Source organism: Pteropus medius, unplaced genomic scaffold, assembly GCF_902729225.1.
Source record: "Pteropus medius unplaced genomic scaffold, Ma_sr-lr_union100, whole genome shotgun sequence".
Taxonomy (NCBI): Eukaryota; Metazoa; Chordata; class Mammalia; order Chiroptera; family Pteropodidae; genus Pteropus; species Pteropus medius.
The window spans coordinates 46,917,487-46,933,713 of NW_024344378.1; the positions used below are offsets into that span (position 1 = coordinate 46,917,487).

At 36.0% G+C, this 16,227-nt stretch overlaps 1 protein-coding gene across 2 annotated transcripts in view; it reads right to left on the minus strand.

The window, feature by feature from the left end:
• ANXA7 (annexin A7) overlaps positions 1 to 16,227 on the minus strand; it is a 24,281-nt gene continuing 8,054 nt past the window's right edge. For both annotated transcript variants that reach the window (XM_039872144.1, XM_039872143.1), the window contains exons 3-13: positions 14,213 to 14,417; positions 13,544 to 13,654; positions 12,914 to 12,978; positions 8,839 to 8,941; positions 8,531 to 8,625; positions 6,032 to 6,145; positions 5,630 to 5,800; positions 3,378 to 3,548; positions 3,223 to 3,298; positions 2,029 to 2,141; positions 1 to 436 (exon numbers count right to left, since the gene is read on the minus strand). In XM_039872144.1, the coding sequence (XP_039728078.1) occupies positions 314 to 436; positions 2,029 to 2,141; positions 3,223 to 3,298; positions 3,378 to 3,548; positions 5,630 to 5,800; positions 6,032 to 6,145; positions 8,531 to 8,625; positions 8,839 to 8,941; positions 12,914 to 12,978; positions 13,544 to 13,654; positions 14,213 to 14,417 (1,347 nt within the window). In that variant the 3' untranslated portion in view covers positions 1 to 313. The remainder of the gene's footprint in view (positions 437 to 2,028; positions 2,142 to 3,222; positions 3,299 to 3,377; positions 3,549 to 5,629; positions 5,801 to 6,031; positions 6,146 to 8,530; positions 8,626 to 8,838; positions 8,942 to 12,913; positions 12,979 to 13,543; positions 13,655 to 14,212; positions 14,418 to 16,227) is intronic.

Here is a 16,227-nt window from a genome sequence, read left to right on the forward strand (position 1 = left end):
TAGAGATTGTTGTGATTTTTATTCAATTTGGTATCCTGATTAGAATAAGAGCAGTGAGAAAATTACGCTTTACAAACATTGCATTATTACTACATCATTATGATATGGCTTTATACTGATTTTATGTAGAGAAAAAATAACATCAGAATTAAGGCAATAACCACATGTGCAAACCAAGCACAATACCCTGACACAGTCCCTAATAAAAAGCTCTTTTGGTTAGGCGATGGTTGTTGATATTTCTGCATGCAGGTCAGTCACTGCTTTGAAGAATAAGCTTTGAATAGCTTCATTTATTTAAAAAAAATCCATCCTACTGGCCAACGATGGCCAGAAGAAGCCTTCGGTAATCTCCACTTGTGTCACTTGCAATCATTGTGCCGAGGGTCTTCTGATACATCTGATTGAATATCTGTTTTATTTGTACAAGATCAATCTGCATACAAGAGATGATATTTGTGATGTTAGAAAAAGGCTGTCAAAAGAAAGCTAGTATTTATTAGAATTATTCTCTGATAGTGAAAAGATCCTAATTATAATCAAAGCAAAGGGAGAAAAATACCAAGTGACTTTTTTCAAGTGACTGACACTATATAGCTAGCATTCATACTAGTGCTAGAATCACCCAATGAAGGTCTGATTCACAGTTCTGTAAAAATACTGAATAAGAGTAGCACCAGTTTCATCTATTATTCCAAAAATATTAGACATTTAAAAAACATTTGATAAGAGGTCTATTATCAAAAACACCAAAAATAGCAAGTGTTGGCAAGAATGGAGAAGCTGGAACCATTGTGTATTGCTGGTTGGAATGTACAATGGTGCAGCCACTGTGGAAAATGGTATGGTGATTCCTCAAAATAATAAAATAGAACTACCATATGACAGAGCAATTCCACTTCTGGTTATGTACACAAAAGTGCAAGCAGGAACTCAAATATTTGCACACCCATGCTCAAAGCAGCATTGTTCACAACAGCCAAAAGGTGGAAACAACCCAAGAGTCCACTGATGGATGAATGGATTAAATGAAGAAAGTGTATACATACAATGGAATATTATTCAGTCTTAAAAAGGAAATTCTGACACAAGATACAACATGGATGAACCTTGAAAATGTTATGCTAAGTGAAAAAGCCAGTCACAAAAGGTCAAATACTGTATGATTCCACTTATATAAAATATATGGAGTAGTCAAATACGTAGGAACAGGAGGTAAAATGGTGGTTGCCAAAGGCTGAGGGGAGAGAATGGTGAATTGCTGTTTAATGAGTATGGATTTTCAGCTTTACGAAATGAAAGAATTCTGGTGGTGATGGTTGTACAACAATTTGAATGTACTTAACGCCACTCTTAAAAATGGTTAAAATGATTTTGTTATGTATATTTTATTGCAATTAGAAAAAAAAGGTCCTACTTAGAAAATTTAGGTCTAAGAAGAAATACACAAAAAGTTTCTTTTTAAACACCATATTCTGGCTGTCTTTTTAAAAAATAATTTACCTTTAGTATAATTTAGTAGTATATATCTTTAAATTTAAAAATCCAATAAATATAAATATCGAAGAAAGAAGACATTTGAGGCTATATTTAGGTAAAGAGATAAAGATGAGTTTTTTTTTAATTGTTCTATAATTAACAAGGTATACTAAATTTCCATAATTTTTATATCCAATAGGATTAATCTGCATAGGTCTTTCATACAAATTTTAACAAAAGCAAAATGAAAACCAAAAGATAAACATCTTCCAACTTGCCATAAACTAGTATTCTTCACAGACCTCCTCAACCAGGAAAATCTCTTGGCACTAGGGATTTACTGAGGTACAGTACAGTGGTCTGTTTCACTAAAGCAAGCCTCAATCATGGCATGAGAGAAGTGAACACTACTTTTTACAGACTCTACAGGCAGTGACAAAGACAGCTCTTTCTTAACATCATTCCCGAGGGACTAACAACCAACTAAGGAACTTTTAAGAAATTAACATTCAAAATCAAGTAAGATCGGACAAAAAGAGAAATCCTCACCTCACTTCGAGTGACCACAATCCTGACCAGGGTGGAGTCATCTGTGCCAGCACCTTTCATAGAATAGTACAGCCTCTCAGCAAAGAAGGCAGGACGGTTCAGGGCACACTGCACTGCAAGTTAGAGATGTTTCAGACATGGAATCATGACTTGACAAACACGTCCATGCTCTAGCTTCATTTATCACTTCTAGCCTGCCTCTGATCATTTTCTATGTAGTCATCTCAGAAATCTGAAGTGAGTTGATAATGTCCTGCCCCTTTGATTTTTCTCAACATCCATCCTTTTTAGATGCACCACACAGGCTACTTTCAAGTCTAGAAGATTTCCTCTGGCACCCCAAAAATCATTTTTTCTCCATAGATGCAATAGTTTAGATTCTTTACATTTTTCCCCTTATAGTATATCTGTAGCAACTGTGCCCTAGTATTATCTTACTTAAAAGGAATAATGAGTAAAATCTGAATACTAGAAGTCAAATATATCATTTGCCTGAGAAAGGGTATGAGATACACTCCAACATAATAAAGAAAACACAGATTTGAGCAGATTTGAGAATGATAATAAGAAATCTGACACATTTTCTCTTGGGAAAATTAACTTAGCAAAATCTCTTCCTGTAAATGAAAGAGATATACTAACTGTATGTTATTAATTTAGCTACAATTACTATAGTACTATTTGTAAGACATTCAATTGCTAATACCAATGTGTTACTAATACTCTTTTTACCCCTAAATGCTACATGAGAATGAAATTTCCGTTTTGTTGGACATTTCAATGTCAGGACACCAGAAATTAGGTTAATTTCAAAAGAGAAAAGAATCTCATTGGGCTGAATACTTAAAAAGTGTTTGGGGCTGGGGTTCAAAATGACGCTGTGTGGTGGCACTCGTAGTTGCTTAGTGCTTTCCCATTCACCTTAATGGGAATGCTACAGTCTGTCATATATTCTTGTATATGCCTCAAGAAGAGCATATAGTTATAATAAAGATCAAATAATTCCAAAACAACCCTAATTGATCACGCCACCCACCATTCATAGGGAACTGCATATAAAAACATAGATTAGCTCAGCCTCTGCCTATGCAGATTCCAAGGAGGCCACATTAATTATTATTACTTAATAGGAACAACTATTCAAAGCCTCACTCATTTATAAACAAAACGAAGCAAAACACAAAAGTATCTTACAGATAGTCTTCAAACCACTTTCAACATTTCCGGAAAACTCACGGCCAACACTGCTTAACAAATCTCTATTAGCCATCTGCAAACAAAAAGTATAGGAGTTAAAATACTTTCACCCCTTAAAGCAGAAGCCACGTCTTCAAAAGAAAAGCTCATACCCTGGAATAGGCATCCATAGTAGCTTTCAGCTGAGGAAAGCTTCTCGTGGCAAGAATCATGTTAAAGCAAGATTCATCTGTCCCCAGCCTCCCCTCACCAGCTTGATAGAGACGCTGAGCATCTTCCTGAGCCAACTGGTGGTTAACATTCTGGTTCTCGTCACGATTTCCCTGCAAAAGAGGAAGGCAGGAATTGGAAGCAAATGATACAGGATCTTAAAATTTTTCTTTCCAATCTAATCACTTTTGGACTTAAAGGGATAATTTACTAAAGATTAATGCATAAAGTCTGTCATGCATATCTTTCATTTTCAAAGAAAACTACACTAATATAACTAGTACTTTATTACACTGCCAACTTTGAATTTTATAATATATGATCATAGTTTAATAAGGTTATGTTAAAATGAGAGGTTTTCAGGGCTTTGAGAGTTAAATGAAACCAGAAAAGGTTTCCATAAAAAAAATTACATACACATCTACATGATTTATACACACATTTTTCCCCTGACAAAAATAAAAAGACAAATATCTACTAGGAGATATAAACTACCACTTTTGAAGAAATTCTAATTATCCTTAGCTAGGATTTAAGATCAATATGCATTACATTTAATTCCATTTTTATTCATTCATGCAACTAAAAAGTAAAAGGTATAGAGCACTTTTTTGTGCCAGGCTGTATTAGTCAGGGTTCTCCAGAGAAACAAAACCAAAAGAATGTGCTAGGTGGAAGACAGACAAGGTCTCTGCCCTCAAGATATTTAAGTTAAGGCGGGGAAACATATAATATGGAGGCTTCATGAACTTCCTTCCTTTCATCCAAATGTAATCTTAGTATATAAGTATTTATTATGAATGTATAAATAAAAATGATGCCAGAGCTTTTTAAAAGAAGCTATAAATAATTCAAGTTCTACTGAGCTGTTCCGATTTGTGTACCAAACTCTCTCCTGGGATAGGAAGGAGGGAAGGAGGGAAGGAGAGGTAGAGAGGAAGCTCTGAGCCTGAACAAGAGTAAAGCTGAGGTGGGCAGTTGGTTTCTCTTAAAAATAGAAACACAAACCCAAACAAAGGAAAGGCTGTCCTCTAGAGTCTCGGTATCTGTCTGAGGAGCAAAATGGAGAGGTGTTCCTTGAAGGTAGGAAACTGTCTTCTGAAGAGCCCTGGGCACGAGGAATATGTAGAAGCATATTCTAAACAGACAACTGAATATAACACAGCAAAAGGTGCTCAGGAAAAACTTCCCACATTAGTGCCTTTAGATTCAAACACATAATACAGTTCAATTTTCCTAGGAAGCCATTCTTCTGCTCACTTCCTGCAAGAGGTCCCTTCACTTTATAAAATGGCTGGGCCTTGAATCCTGCATAAAGAGACTCAGTATCTCATATGAAGTCTCAATAATCATTTTTTTAGCATTAAATTTGTTTCTGTTTCCTTCTTGTTCTTTTTAAATGCTAACCTATTCCCTGGCTGCTAAGCCGTTGTCTGTAAACTCGACCTCCTCCCACCCATTTGCTTTCTTTGTTCATTTCCCTCTCCACTCACTCTGGTATATTATCTTTTCTGCAACTACCTTCCTTTGCTCTGAAGAACCTCTCTTCTACTTTGAGATCCCTCAAGACTGTACAACCTTGTGTGCAGGCAGGATAGCCAATAACTCCTGATACTGAATCAGTGTGCTAGTCTTGTATCTCTTTCAAATATACCCCCATCATCTCATTCTAATTATGTTTATAATATCATTCCAAAGACCCTATTTGGCGAATTTTCTGTCACCTCTCCAACATATTTGGGGAGTCAGAATAAGGAACATGCTAATCGCAATATTTCTGTGAATTCTAAAACGTTCTTCTGCATCTGTGGCTCTCCCCACACAGTTCTCTCCTCCTATAGCACTAACATGACAGTCCTGCGTATCTCCGGTTGATGGCCCAACTTAATTGGCAGTACAATGCTAAGCTTAAAAGTACAGATTCATCCCCATCCTAAGACACAGCCTCAAGGTGATTTCTGATTCCATACAATTTTAAAGAGGTTAATTTCTGATTCCTCACAGAGCCAGATCTACAGAAATAAGTCCTAGTAGTGACAACAAAGAAATTTGTACATTGGGTTCTGTGTTGTCCCTCTTAAGTCTAGAAGATTTCAAGAGGGCTAAATATTAAAAAGAATAAAGAATGTTCACTGGCAACAGGCAGTAAAGAATGTTCCTTCCACAAGAACACAAACATTTATGCTCTACTCACCTGGCACATGGATACAAGTAAACGTTCAAAATGCCCTGATGTATCTGACCTAATGTCCTTTTCAAGGTCTCGTCCAAATTCCGATTGATAACATCTGACAATTTCTCGGATTTCCTGATTAGTTCTTGTGCATAAAATTTCAATCAATACACGTTCCTGAGTTCCTGCTCCCTATGTGAATGAAGAAAGGAGAATTATACAAAAGAAAAACAAACTCTGAAAGTTATTAAATCTTACTGTTCTATCAACTATTTCTTTGACTTCTGGAGCTGAAAAAGCTTTATATATTCAGACAATATGAAATAATGTACTGCTTTAGCTGTCACTGTAAATTCAGAACTGCTGTAATTTGTGGGGGTTTTGAAATAAGATAAAATATTCAAAGTAAATAACATATAGTACCTTCATTGCATTCCGTAAACTCCAGGCATCGTAATATGTAGTTGGCATGAACAGGGCAAGGATCAATTCTTCCATATTTCCACTTAACTCTGATTTGAGATCTTTGATTAAATCCTGTTTAATTACAAAAAAAAATCCTGTTTAATTACAAGTATGAACTAAGTATATGTGCTCTCCAAATTTTGTTGCTTATATTTTTAATGGGAAGTGAGGAAAAATGGAATTGAATTGCTTTATGAAACCTAAATTTCAAATCTAAATATTATATACTAATAAATAAATATATACAATTAAAGTTTGCTACACTCAAGTAGATGTATTCTACTCATTCTATCAATAAACACTTAATAAATTCTTACTGTAGTTCCATTACTATACCAGGTACAAAGACAAGAGATACATGAAATAAAGAGTAATTCAAATGAACAAGATGATAAACAGATACTAATTAGTATAAAAAACTGCTCTTGTTCTATGAGGAAGTATAAATCATCATCATGTTATTTGCAAAGATAAACATTTAAAAAGAAATAAGGCAGTTTTTTCTATAGCACCAGATGAGTAAGTAGCACAGAAACAACGGAAAAAGTTAAAGTGGGCTACAGACACAGAGAAAGCTTTTAGTACAGATCTTGAAGAGTATATAAAAATTAACAGACAAAGAAGAAGGAGGAAGGTATTTTGGGCAAAAAGGTTCCCAGCCTTGGCTATGCATTAAAATCATCTGTTGAATTTTTCTTTAAAAAATAAAATGTTGAAGATAAATACTCAGATTCGACATGCATTTACAAGTTCTAAAGGAGAGTATGATGATCAGCTAAGATTGAGAATCACCAGTACAGAGGCAAGAATGAACAAAGCTTGTTCAATGGAACAATAAGACAACCAATTTGTTAAAAGAGAATGTTTTCACAGATAAGTAAGACAAAGTTGTCACTATATGCTTGGATTACTACCTTGACTATCAAGCTAAAGAATGTGAATTTGATTCTACATGCTGGGAGAAGCCTTGGAAACTTTTATGCAAGAAAATGGCATTGACGTGGCAACAGTGGACTATGATGACAAAGAGGCTATAGATGAGAACATTTAGGATACCAGAATATTTAGGTAAGAATAAAGTAATAGCAATGGAAATGTTAAGAGAAAAATGAGAGAGAAGACACATCTTCAAAGAGCCCTTTTATGGATTACATCAATAAGATATAGTCAATAACCAGTTGCTAGAACAAAGCAGAGCCTGGCACACAGTAGGCACTGAATAAATATTCACTGACTGAATTGATGAAGAATAGGAATCAAAGAAGATCATGGCAGCCTAGACAAAGAGTATTTTTATTAGTTAATAGAAATTTAAGAGAAAGGTAGCTGGGGATAATGAAAACAGGCTGTGAATTTAGTTTTAATTCTAAAGTGATATATAAGAAAATTCAAGACAGCATAGCACAGACGGTCTATGAACTACAGAAATTCATAATATGGAATATGCTTTTGTGAGAGAAGTGAGTCTGACGTTAAGCTCTAAAGAAATATAGAATCTGTGTCATTTAATTAGCCTTAAGACTAAAGATGTGGATCTGAGCTGCAGAGAGGGAAAGCAGAGTAGAATAGATAAGGTGGGACCAACCAATGGATCTCTACTCCCATTCTGAGAAAAGTAAACTGGATCCAGAAAAATTAGCAGATTTTTAGGATTCCAAGTTAAATGGCAAATGAATGCTACCTAGGTTTTCCCTTTGTAGCGATGGCACTTTTTAGCCACAGAATCTTGCTGTATCTAGTCACAGCTCATCCATTCAACAAACATTTATTAAGTGGATGTTTGTTATTGTTCCTGTACTTGGTGCTATAAATACAAAGACAACTATGACATGGTTTGCCTAATGGGGAGCTCAGTTTTGTGGGGTAGACAGTGATATCAGTTATAGCAGAGGTTTTACACAGAGCTATGGGACCACAGTGGAAGAAGCAGCTAAATTCTGCCCAGAGCAATGAAAGAAACGCCACAGAGTAGCTAATTTAAGTAAAAACCTGGTGAAGTTGTTTGCCATGCAGAAAAAGAAGAAGAGATGTTCTAGGCCAAGACAACAATATAAACCAAACATAGAAGTATAAAAGATCATAGTATGTGCAGAGAATGGCAAGAAGTTCCATACAATCATAAGTACAGGATATGTTTAGAGGAAGGGAGAGGAGTGGAAGATGATGCAAAGGACCAAGAATAAGCAGGGGCTTCTTAAGAAGGCTTTGAATTCCACTATGTGGAAAGGATTAAAAATCAAGCTACAAATCATGGCTGTGGTCATAATCTACTTTCTGCTGAATGTCTATCACATGCCAAACATGGTATAACATGTGACTATGAGGTCACGGACTACTATGGAATTAGAATAGCCGTCTCTACTTTGTTCTACCAGTACTAATAAAAAGATAGTGTTCAACCTGACAAGAATGCAGGGTCTATAGGCCACTGTTCATGCTCACTCAAGAAAAAAATACCTTGCCATACATGGTCTTAAAAGCTGCTTTAATTTTTTGCCTTTGATCATTGGAACGGTTGGCCACAACGTCCACGATTGCTTGTTCATCTGTCCCTGGAAGAATCATACATGTTAGAATAAGGATAAAGTCTATGTTAGGTGCTCCTTGAGGGTATCTCTTAGATGCTTATAAGGAATCTAGTGCCAGATTAAATTGAAGTATGTGCACACAGGCTGACACATAAACTTGGTTTGATATAAAGCTTATTTTTACTTTTGATTCAATAATTTGAACTTACAAATAAGACAAAAATCTGTTTTCCTTACCAAAACCCTTCATTGCTTTACGAAGAATTTCTGCATCTCTCATAGCATCGAAGTTGGTAGCTGGTCGAATTGTTCCTTGAACTCCCTGAGTCATCGCAGAAGGCTGAGAACAAGAGGCAGAAAATCCAAGTCAGTTATCATGGTAATCATTTCACAATATATACCTATGCCAAATCATCATGTTGTATACCTAAAACTAATACAGTGTTATATGCCAATTATATCTCAATAAAACTGAAAAAAAAAAAATTTCAACTGCTTTAATAAAAGAAATACAAATTTAAAAAGAATCCAAGTCAGGATTCTCTGCTGACAAGATGACAGCTCAAGATTTCCCCAGTCAACACTCTCACGCAAAGTGGCCAGTGTTTGGGTTTTAGGACAAGCATATGTGCAATTTATTATCAGGGCTCATTCTGGAACAGGTGGGAAAGACTTATCATCCTGCTGCCAAGAGACAGCCAGACACCAAACTTTCAGGAGACAAGACAGTCAAGCTTGTGAAATTAGTCACAACCTTTCTGTGCCTTGAATCCCTCTTGGTAGTCCCTGGAACACAGCAGATGTTTAGAGGGAGGAAGGGGAGAAGATGATGCAAAAGACCAAGAATAAACAAGGGTTATATAAGTCCTTGTATCTCACTGTGAAGAGAACACTGAGAATGTTCAAGTTTCACTTGGAATTCCTTCTAGGTAGAATAGGACAAAAAAAAAAGAGATTATCCCTGGATAGTGTGAGATGAATGGCTTTAGTAAAGTAGAACATGAGTTGCCCAATGAGGTTTTGAACAAAAATATAATTTTGGTAATATCTCTTCATTTCCTCTATGGGCCCTGATTATTAGACATGAAAGAAAACATTTTATATTAAGAAAAGCACAAAAAAGGAAAAAAAAGCACAAAATGAAAGTGATGATTAGAATATTGTACCTCTTGGTTTTATAAGGAAATAAAACAGAAAGCAAAACAAAGACTATATACTTAAACTACAAATTTATGAGGAAAATTTTTTAAATAGCCATATAATGAATAACCACAGTAATAACTGTTTCAGGCAAGACTTATCAATGGATATTAAAATTAGTAGGTAAAAGTATGATGAGAACCAAGATATTTGCACAGTTTAAAACATCACAACAGAAAACTGCATAGTTTTAAATATTATACCATCTTAAACAAATGATCAAAATCAATTATCACCAGCAATAAAATAAGTTAACAGTAAGTGTCTTCTGATATGATGCACTGGGGACACAACATTGTTTCTTGTGGCATTCCTGCCCAAATGACATAACCTGAATTTAATTATGAGGAAATATCAGACAAACCCAAACTAATTGTTTTTGTAGACTTACAAAACAACTGCTAGTACTCTTTGAATGTCATGGTCATGAATGACAAGAACTAAAGATCGTTTCATATTAAAGGATACTTAAGGGACATGACAATAAATGTAATATTTCATCCTGGATTTGATCCTGAACCATAAATGGACATTACAGGGACAAGTGGTGAAGTCTGAATAAGGTCTATAGGTTGAATAATAGTTCATGTCAGTGTAATTTGATTTTGATCATTGTAATGTATTTATGTAAGAAATTTGGAGAATTTGAGTAAAGGGTATTCAAGAATTCCATGTACATTTTTTGCAACTTTTTTGTAAGTCTGATATTATTTCAAAATTAAAAGTTAAAAAATTTTAAAATACAAAGCTATGAGACAATTCAATAGTTTTCTAATCAAGGCTTAAGAGAGAAAAAATAAAGTGAGATAATATCCCAACCACAGTTTTAAAAATTTAAATAATATATTTTATTTAACCCAGTATCTCCAAAATATCATTTAAACATATAATCAACATCATATAAAGATATAAAATGATTCAACTGCTTTTTAGGCAACTGAAACTGTATTAGTTATACCCACTGAATACAGCAATATGCTAGCACCTCTGGGGGCAAAGCAAATGTGGAGAAGGGGACTAGGTCATCAGTCAGCAAATATTTTTATGGTCAGTAATTCTTCCCACTCATCTGTACTCTTATACCAACGTTTTCTTTTACTTACAGCAAATATTTTTCAACATATTGCTTTTACATGTGCTTTAATGCTTCAAGAAACTAAGAAAGTTTCCTTTGAGATAATTACTGTTGCTAAAATCCTAAGTAGAGAAAATGGCCTTGTTTATAATACACCGAACTAGACAGTAAAAGAAAGTACTGTTTGATGATTCTCATTTTGTCACCCTCTTCCTTCTTAAAAACAAACAAAAAAAACTATTTTATTTTTCATCTGTAGATAAAAATGGTTCTGTTTATTTTTTGTTCATAAAGTCTAGTTTGAAGTGAATTTTCATTAAGAATACTATCATTCTCCAAGCATTATACTAAATTCAAGGAAATCAGGGTCCATGTTCTTGAGGTCAAAACTCTACCTACGAGAGATTTCTCATCATGGCAAAGCCCACATACCCTTTGAAACCCATGAGATTCCAGTTTTCCTATTGAAAATTGCCATAGTGTTAGAATTGGGTCAATCAGGAGAGGCCACCTGGCCCAACCATCCAACAAAGATAGACATTTTCTTTACATCTTCCTACACACACCAGCCTGTATCAGAAGACTTTCAGTTGACAGGGAGCTCACCCCTCACAAGGTAGCCTATTCCGCTTCCTTCTAGAAGCCCTTCCAAAACTACCATTCTGTTAACTTCTACTTACTGGTTTTAGTTCTATTTTAAAGTGGTAATTGTTACACAAAATAAGTGCATGTGTATGTGTGTTTTACTTTTAGTGTTTTATGTTTTAACATCTTTTATATTCAGTCATAAAATGATGTCTCTAAAATTACATGCATGCTTCAACTAAACTCAAAATTCTCATAACAAGTTATTAAAATAGCTACAGATTTACATGACTAGCAATCAACTTCAACAGTAAAAAAAGGCTTGAAAGCAATTTACTATGTGCTCTTGAGAAATATCATTTGCTATATCAGCAAAGCAGCAGAGTGACCATTGGTCTTGGAGTCTGAAGAGCTAGAATCTACTCTCGGCTTTGTCTTTCACTAGCTGTGTGGCCCTGGACAAGTTTCTTAATCTCTCTGGAACTCAAATTCCTCAAATCAGGAAAGTAAGCCAGAAAATGGCTAAGGTATTTCTCTTCTAGTACTGTAAACCCTCTCCCACTCCAGCCTTTAAAAAGCTTGAAAATGCTAAATCTTTTAGAATAGACAGTATGGAAATGAGAAAATCAAGATAAAGGTAAGCGTAAAAGTATACTGCTTATGTTCCTAGTAACTTACACAGGATATAAAAGAATTAACAAGGCAATTAAAGAATAACGCTTAATATTAAAACAAGGAGCTGTACAGAAATGGGGCAAAGACTGGATATATGAGAGACCTTCTGCAGCTATTATGAAATCAATTAGACAGACATTAATTGGCTACCATGTTTAAAGCCCTGCCAAGCACTACAGGGACATAAAAACAGATATAGCTGAGAACCCAGGGAGTGGTGAGAGACAAATACATGAAGGCACATGTAGAGGACCTAGTTATTAGCGAACATTAGAAAACCTTACTCACTTCACTGCTATAATCCAAAGAAACAGGAGAGAAAACAGGATAGGAAGGAAAGGATTCTGTATTTATCTGAAAGAAGAATGTAAAGTTATAAAGGTAAAAATGGAAAACAAAACCACACTTCGTAAAATACCGCCAGAAATACTAATCACCCAGTCACTCAAGTTCATAGTTATAATCACCAGCAAAGGAAGAGGAAAAAGAACTAAAACCCATGCTAAGAGCCCAAGTAAACTGAAATGAAAAAGTTGTGTATCATCACCTGTGAGAAGGGACCTATGCTTGTCTTATCAAAGTCATCAGGACACTACTTAAAGCAGATGGACCAAAGTGAGCATGGAGTCTATCAGAAGCAAAGATTAAAGGCTTACGTGATATTACAGACCATTTCCTTTGCTTCAGAGAAATCTCTAATGTCAGCAAAGGAGTGGTACCCTTTTCTGGCATTATCCAGCTACCCAGACTAAATTTAAAAGGTAGGAGCAAAAATACCTGAGTAGCGTAAGGAGCTTGTCCTCCAGGATATTGAGAAGGCATCTGTCCTCCAGGAAACCCACCTACATGTTAAAAAACATACAGCAAACAGGTCTTATATGATTTAATTTTTCAAAACAGCATTAATTATGAATATGGAAACATAAGAACATTTACGCTATGTTATTCACTAGGATAATTTTTTAATATAATAATTTACTGAATCTAAAACCAACTTTGGTTATAAGAACCTTTTAAAATATTCTACATGCTACAAAATATCCAAACAAATAATTTTTTTTTTAGTTAACACTTGAACCAGATCAAATTCTGATGTCAGATCATAGTTCTGGGGGTTGTTTCACTTGCAGTATAAGAGCAAGGAGAGAGATTCCTGAAGATTTTGCCTTTTGACTTAAGACATTACATTTTTAATTGAAAAAGTGGGTCCTTACTTCGAATCTTACTGATTAAACTTTCCCATCAAATTAACACATTTCGTGAAACCATGTGTTTAAAATTATGTATAGAAGTACTTAGCAAAAACGTTTACTGACGACTATCCCAAACATAAACTAAGTTCTCTCGATGGCAATTGAAAAATTTTAAATACTATGTTATTGTTTTCTCTGGACAGCTTGTACGTACCAGGTAGTGGGACCTGTGCTGGGCCACCTCCATAAGACTGTGAGGGTGGCTGTGGGTAGCCAGAAAAGCCTGCTCCACCTGGTGGGGTTCCAAATCCTTGGACTGGAGGAACTACAGAAAAGAATAAACTCTAGTGACAGTTCTCATGATTGAAGAGAAAACCTTAGACAAATATCTGCTATCAACAGTGAAAAAACTATGCTATTAATGCTTTTGGTCTAAATTCAACTCACCAACTCATTCCCCATTAAAAAATTAATTTAAAATTTTACATGAATCATTTGCCTACTAACTTACAGTACAAAAGTGCTAAGGTTTGTTTGTTCTTACCTTTAGACAAAGCTATCCTATCACAACCATGCTAACTGAAATGCCGTAATCATTTAAGATTACCAAAACCGAAGTATTATACATTGGTCCTTTATTATCATAAGACTTCTTCCAGCTCTTTTCACAACAGTATTTTTGAGACTGTTCCCAGTTTTCAGGCCCCTTGAGAACCTTTATCCCCCATCTTGCCAGGTATGTCCTTACTGTTTAAGGTAGAAAGTAGGCTAAGAGCTACTCTGACCGCATACAAAACAAGCAGGAATGAAGATGATAAAAGAGAGAAGGAAAAAGTGCTGTAGCAACCCCAAATGATCAAGAATTCCATGACCCATAACTCACCTCCAGGATAGGATGGAGCTCCCCCTGGCTGTGGGGCACCAGGATAGCCTCCAGGGGCTGGATAACCACCAGGAGCAGGGTAGCCTCCAGCTCCTGGGTAGCCACTACTTGGCACTGGTGGATAGGCACCTCCTCCCACTGGAGGAAAGCCGCTAGGATAAGGATACTGACCCGGAGGGGGAAAAGATGACTCCTGACCCGCAGGCTGAAAAACCAGAAAAAAATTTCAAATGAATGCAATCATAGAGAAATATGATCTAATTTTAAAAAGGAACAGAGATAATTGTTAAGGTTTAGCTTGTTCTTTTACATATTAAAAGCCCCATTAGAAGTCTTGGTATCTTATACTAGTTTATTAGTATACTACATTTGCCAGGAAACTTGTTTGTTAATTATACTCATGTCAGGCAAGACAGTTCTATTTCTCTATTTGGGAGTAAGCAGCATGCTCTCTTCAAACCTTCAGAAACAGGTAACAAAGCTCAATAGTTCCTTCAATTTCCTAGCACCTAGAAATTTGGGAAAGATCTACTCTCTACCCTAAAGTAAGGAATTCATGGTTCGTTTGCAACATACCTGAACCTATTGCATAATAGAAAGAAAAGGGTGACCTGAGTCACACATAGGTTGTGGAATTTTGGATGTCAGTTCAGACTAGACAATGTCTAAATGTGGCAAAAATTGTTATGTATTCACTAAACTTTCTCCCCAGTCACAAAGCTAGACTACATTTTCCAGACCTCCTTGTAGTTAAATAGAACTGTATGACTGAATACTAGTGAATGAATGTAGATGGAGTAATGTACATCACTTCCAGCCTGGCCCCTAAAAACCTCCTAATGTTCTACGCTCTGTCTTCCTCTCTCTTTTTCCTTCATCTGCCAGCTGGAATCAAAGGATTCAGTGGAGGATTCTAAGGAGCTAGAGGACAGTATAGCCAATACCTGGAAGGGGCCCGGGCATCTAAAAGACTACACGGAACAAAGCCTTCCCCCATCCCAGCCTCACCCCCACTGACTTCCAGGAGACTAAAGTAAGGGAGAAATAAGCTTTTACTGTGTTAAGTCATTGGGATGTCTGGGTTGTCTGTTTCAGCAATTAGCTTACAATGACTGAAATGTTTTCCATAGTCCAATTTAGTACAAAGGGACCTGGGAACATATTCCTTATTCTCATCTCTCCTATGATAAATCCAGGAGAGGAGTTATATATACACTTTACATAAGGATATATACATTATCATTAATCTGTAGGCCCCTTTCTATTCTCTGAGTTAGAAATAAGCCCTACATATTTGTGAGTGTTAAATTGAAATGCATGATTCTCACTTAACCTCAGCTATGAGTTCAGTCCTCAGAGTAGCAGAGACATCAACAAGGCAGAACTTGGTAGCATATTCATAAACTGTACTTCAAATATTAAGTCTCAGAACTACAAATCCAGGGCCCTTAAACCCATTGCAATTTGTTACCTGAGTCAAACCTTTCTTAATTATTTTAAGCGTTCTAACACAAAGGTGAAAAACCAGTGACTCATGAGATGAATTTAGCTTACACAAGTTTTACTGACTCATCCAGCATTTATCATTTTAAAATATTAATTTCCCAATTTTAAAAATTGGGGCAAGTTCACATAAAGTCCAGATTTCTTGCTTTACTTAAAGAAAGCAACATTGGGTCTCCTTCTCGGCAAGGCCACATCAGGCTAAGGCTGAATAGCTGCTGGCTTTCCATAGGTGAGGCAAGCATTCTCTAGTTCCCCGATAATACTCACCCACCTCCACCAATTCTATTCAGTACCACTGGGCACTTGAGTGTATGACCCCTGCTCAGCATATCTGTAAGATCTGCCATGAGCTAGTCCTATATAACAAGGGTCCCCAATCCCCAGGCCGCAGAAAACAGTACAATAAACCATGGCCTGTTAGGAACCGGGCCGCACAGTAGGAGGTGAGTGGCAGGTGAGGGAGCGAAGTTTCATCTGTATTTGCAGCAGCTCCCCAGTGTTAGCATCAC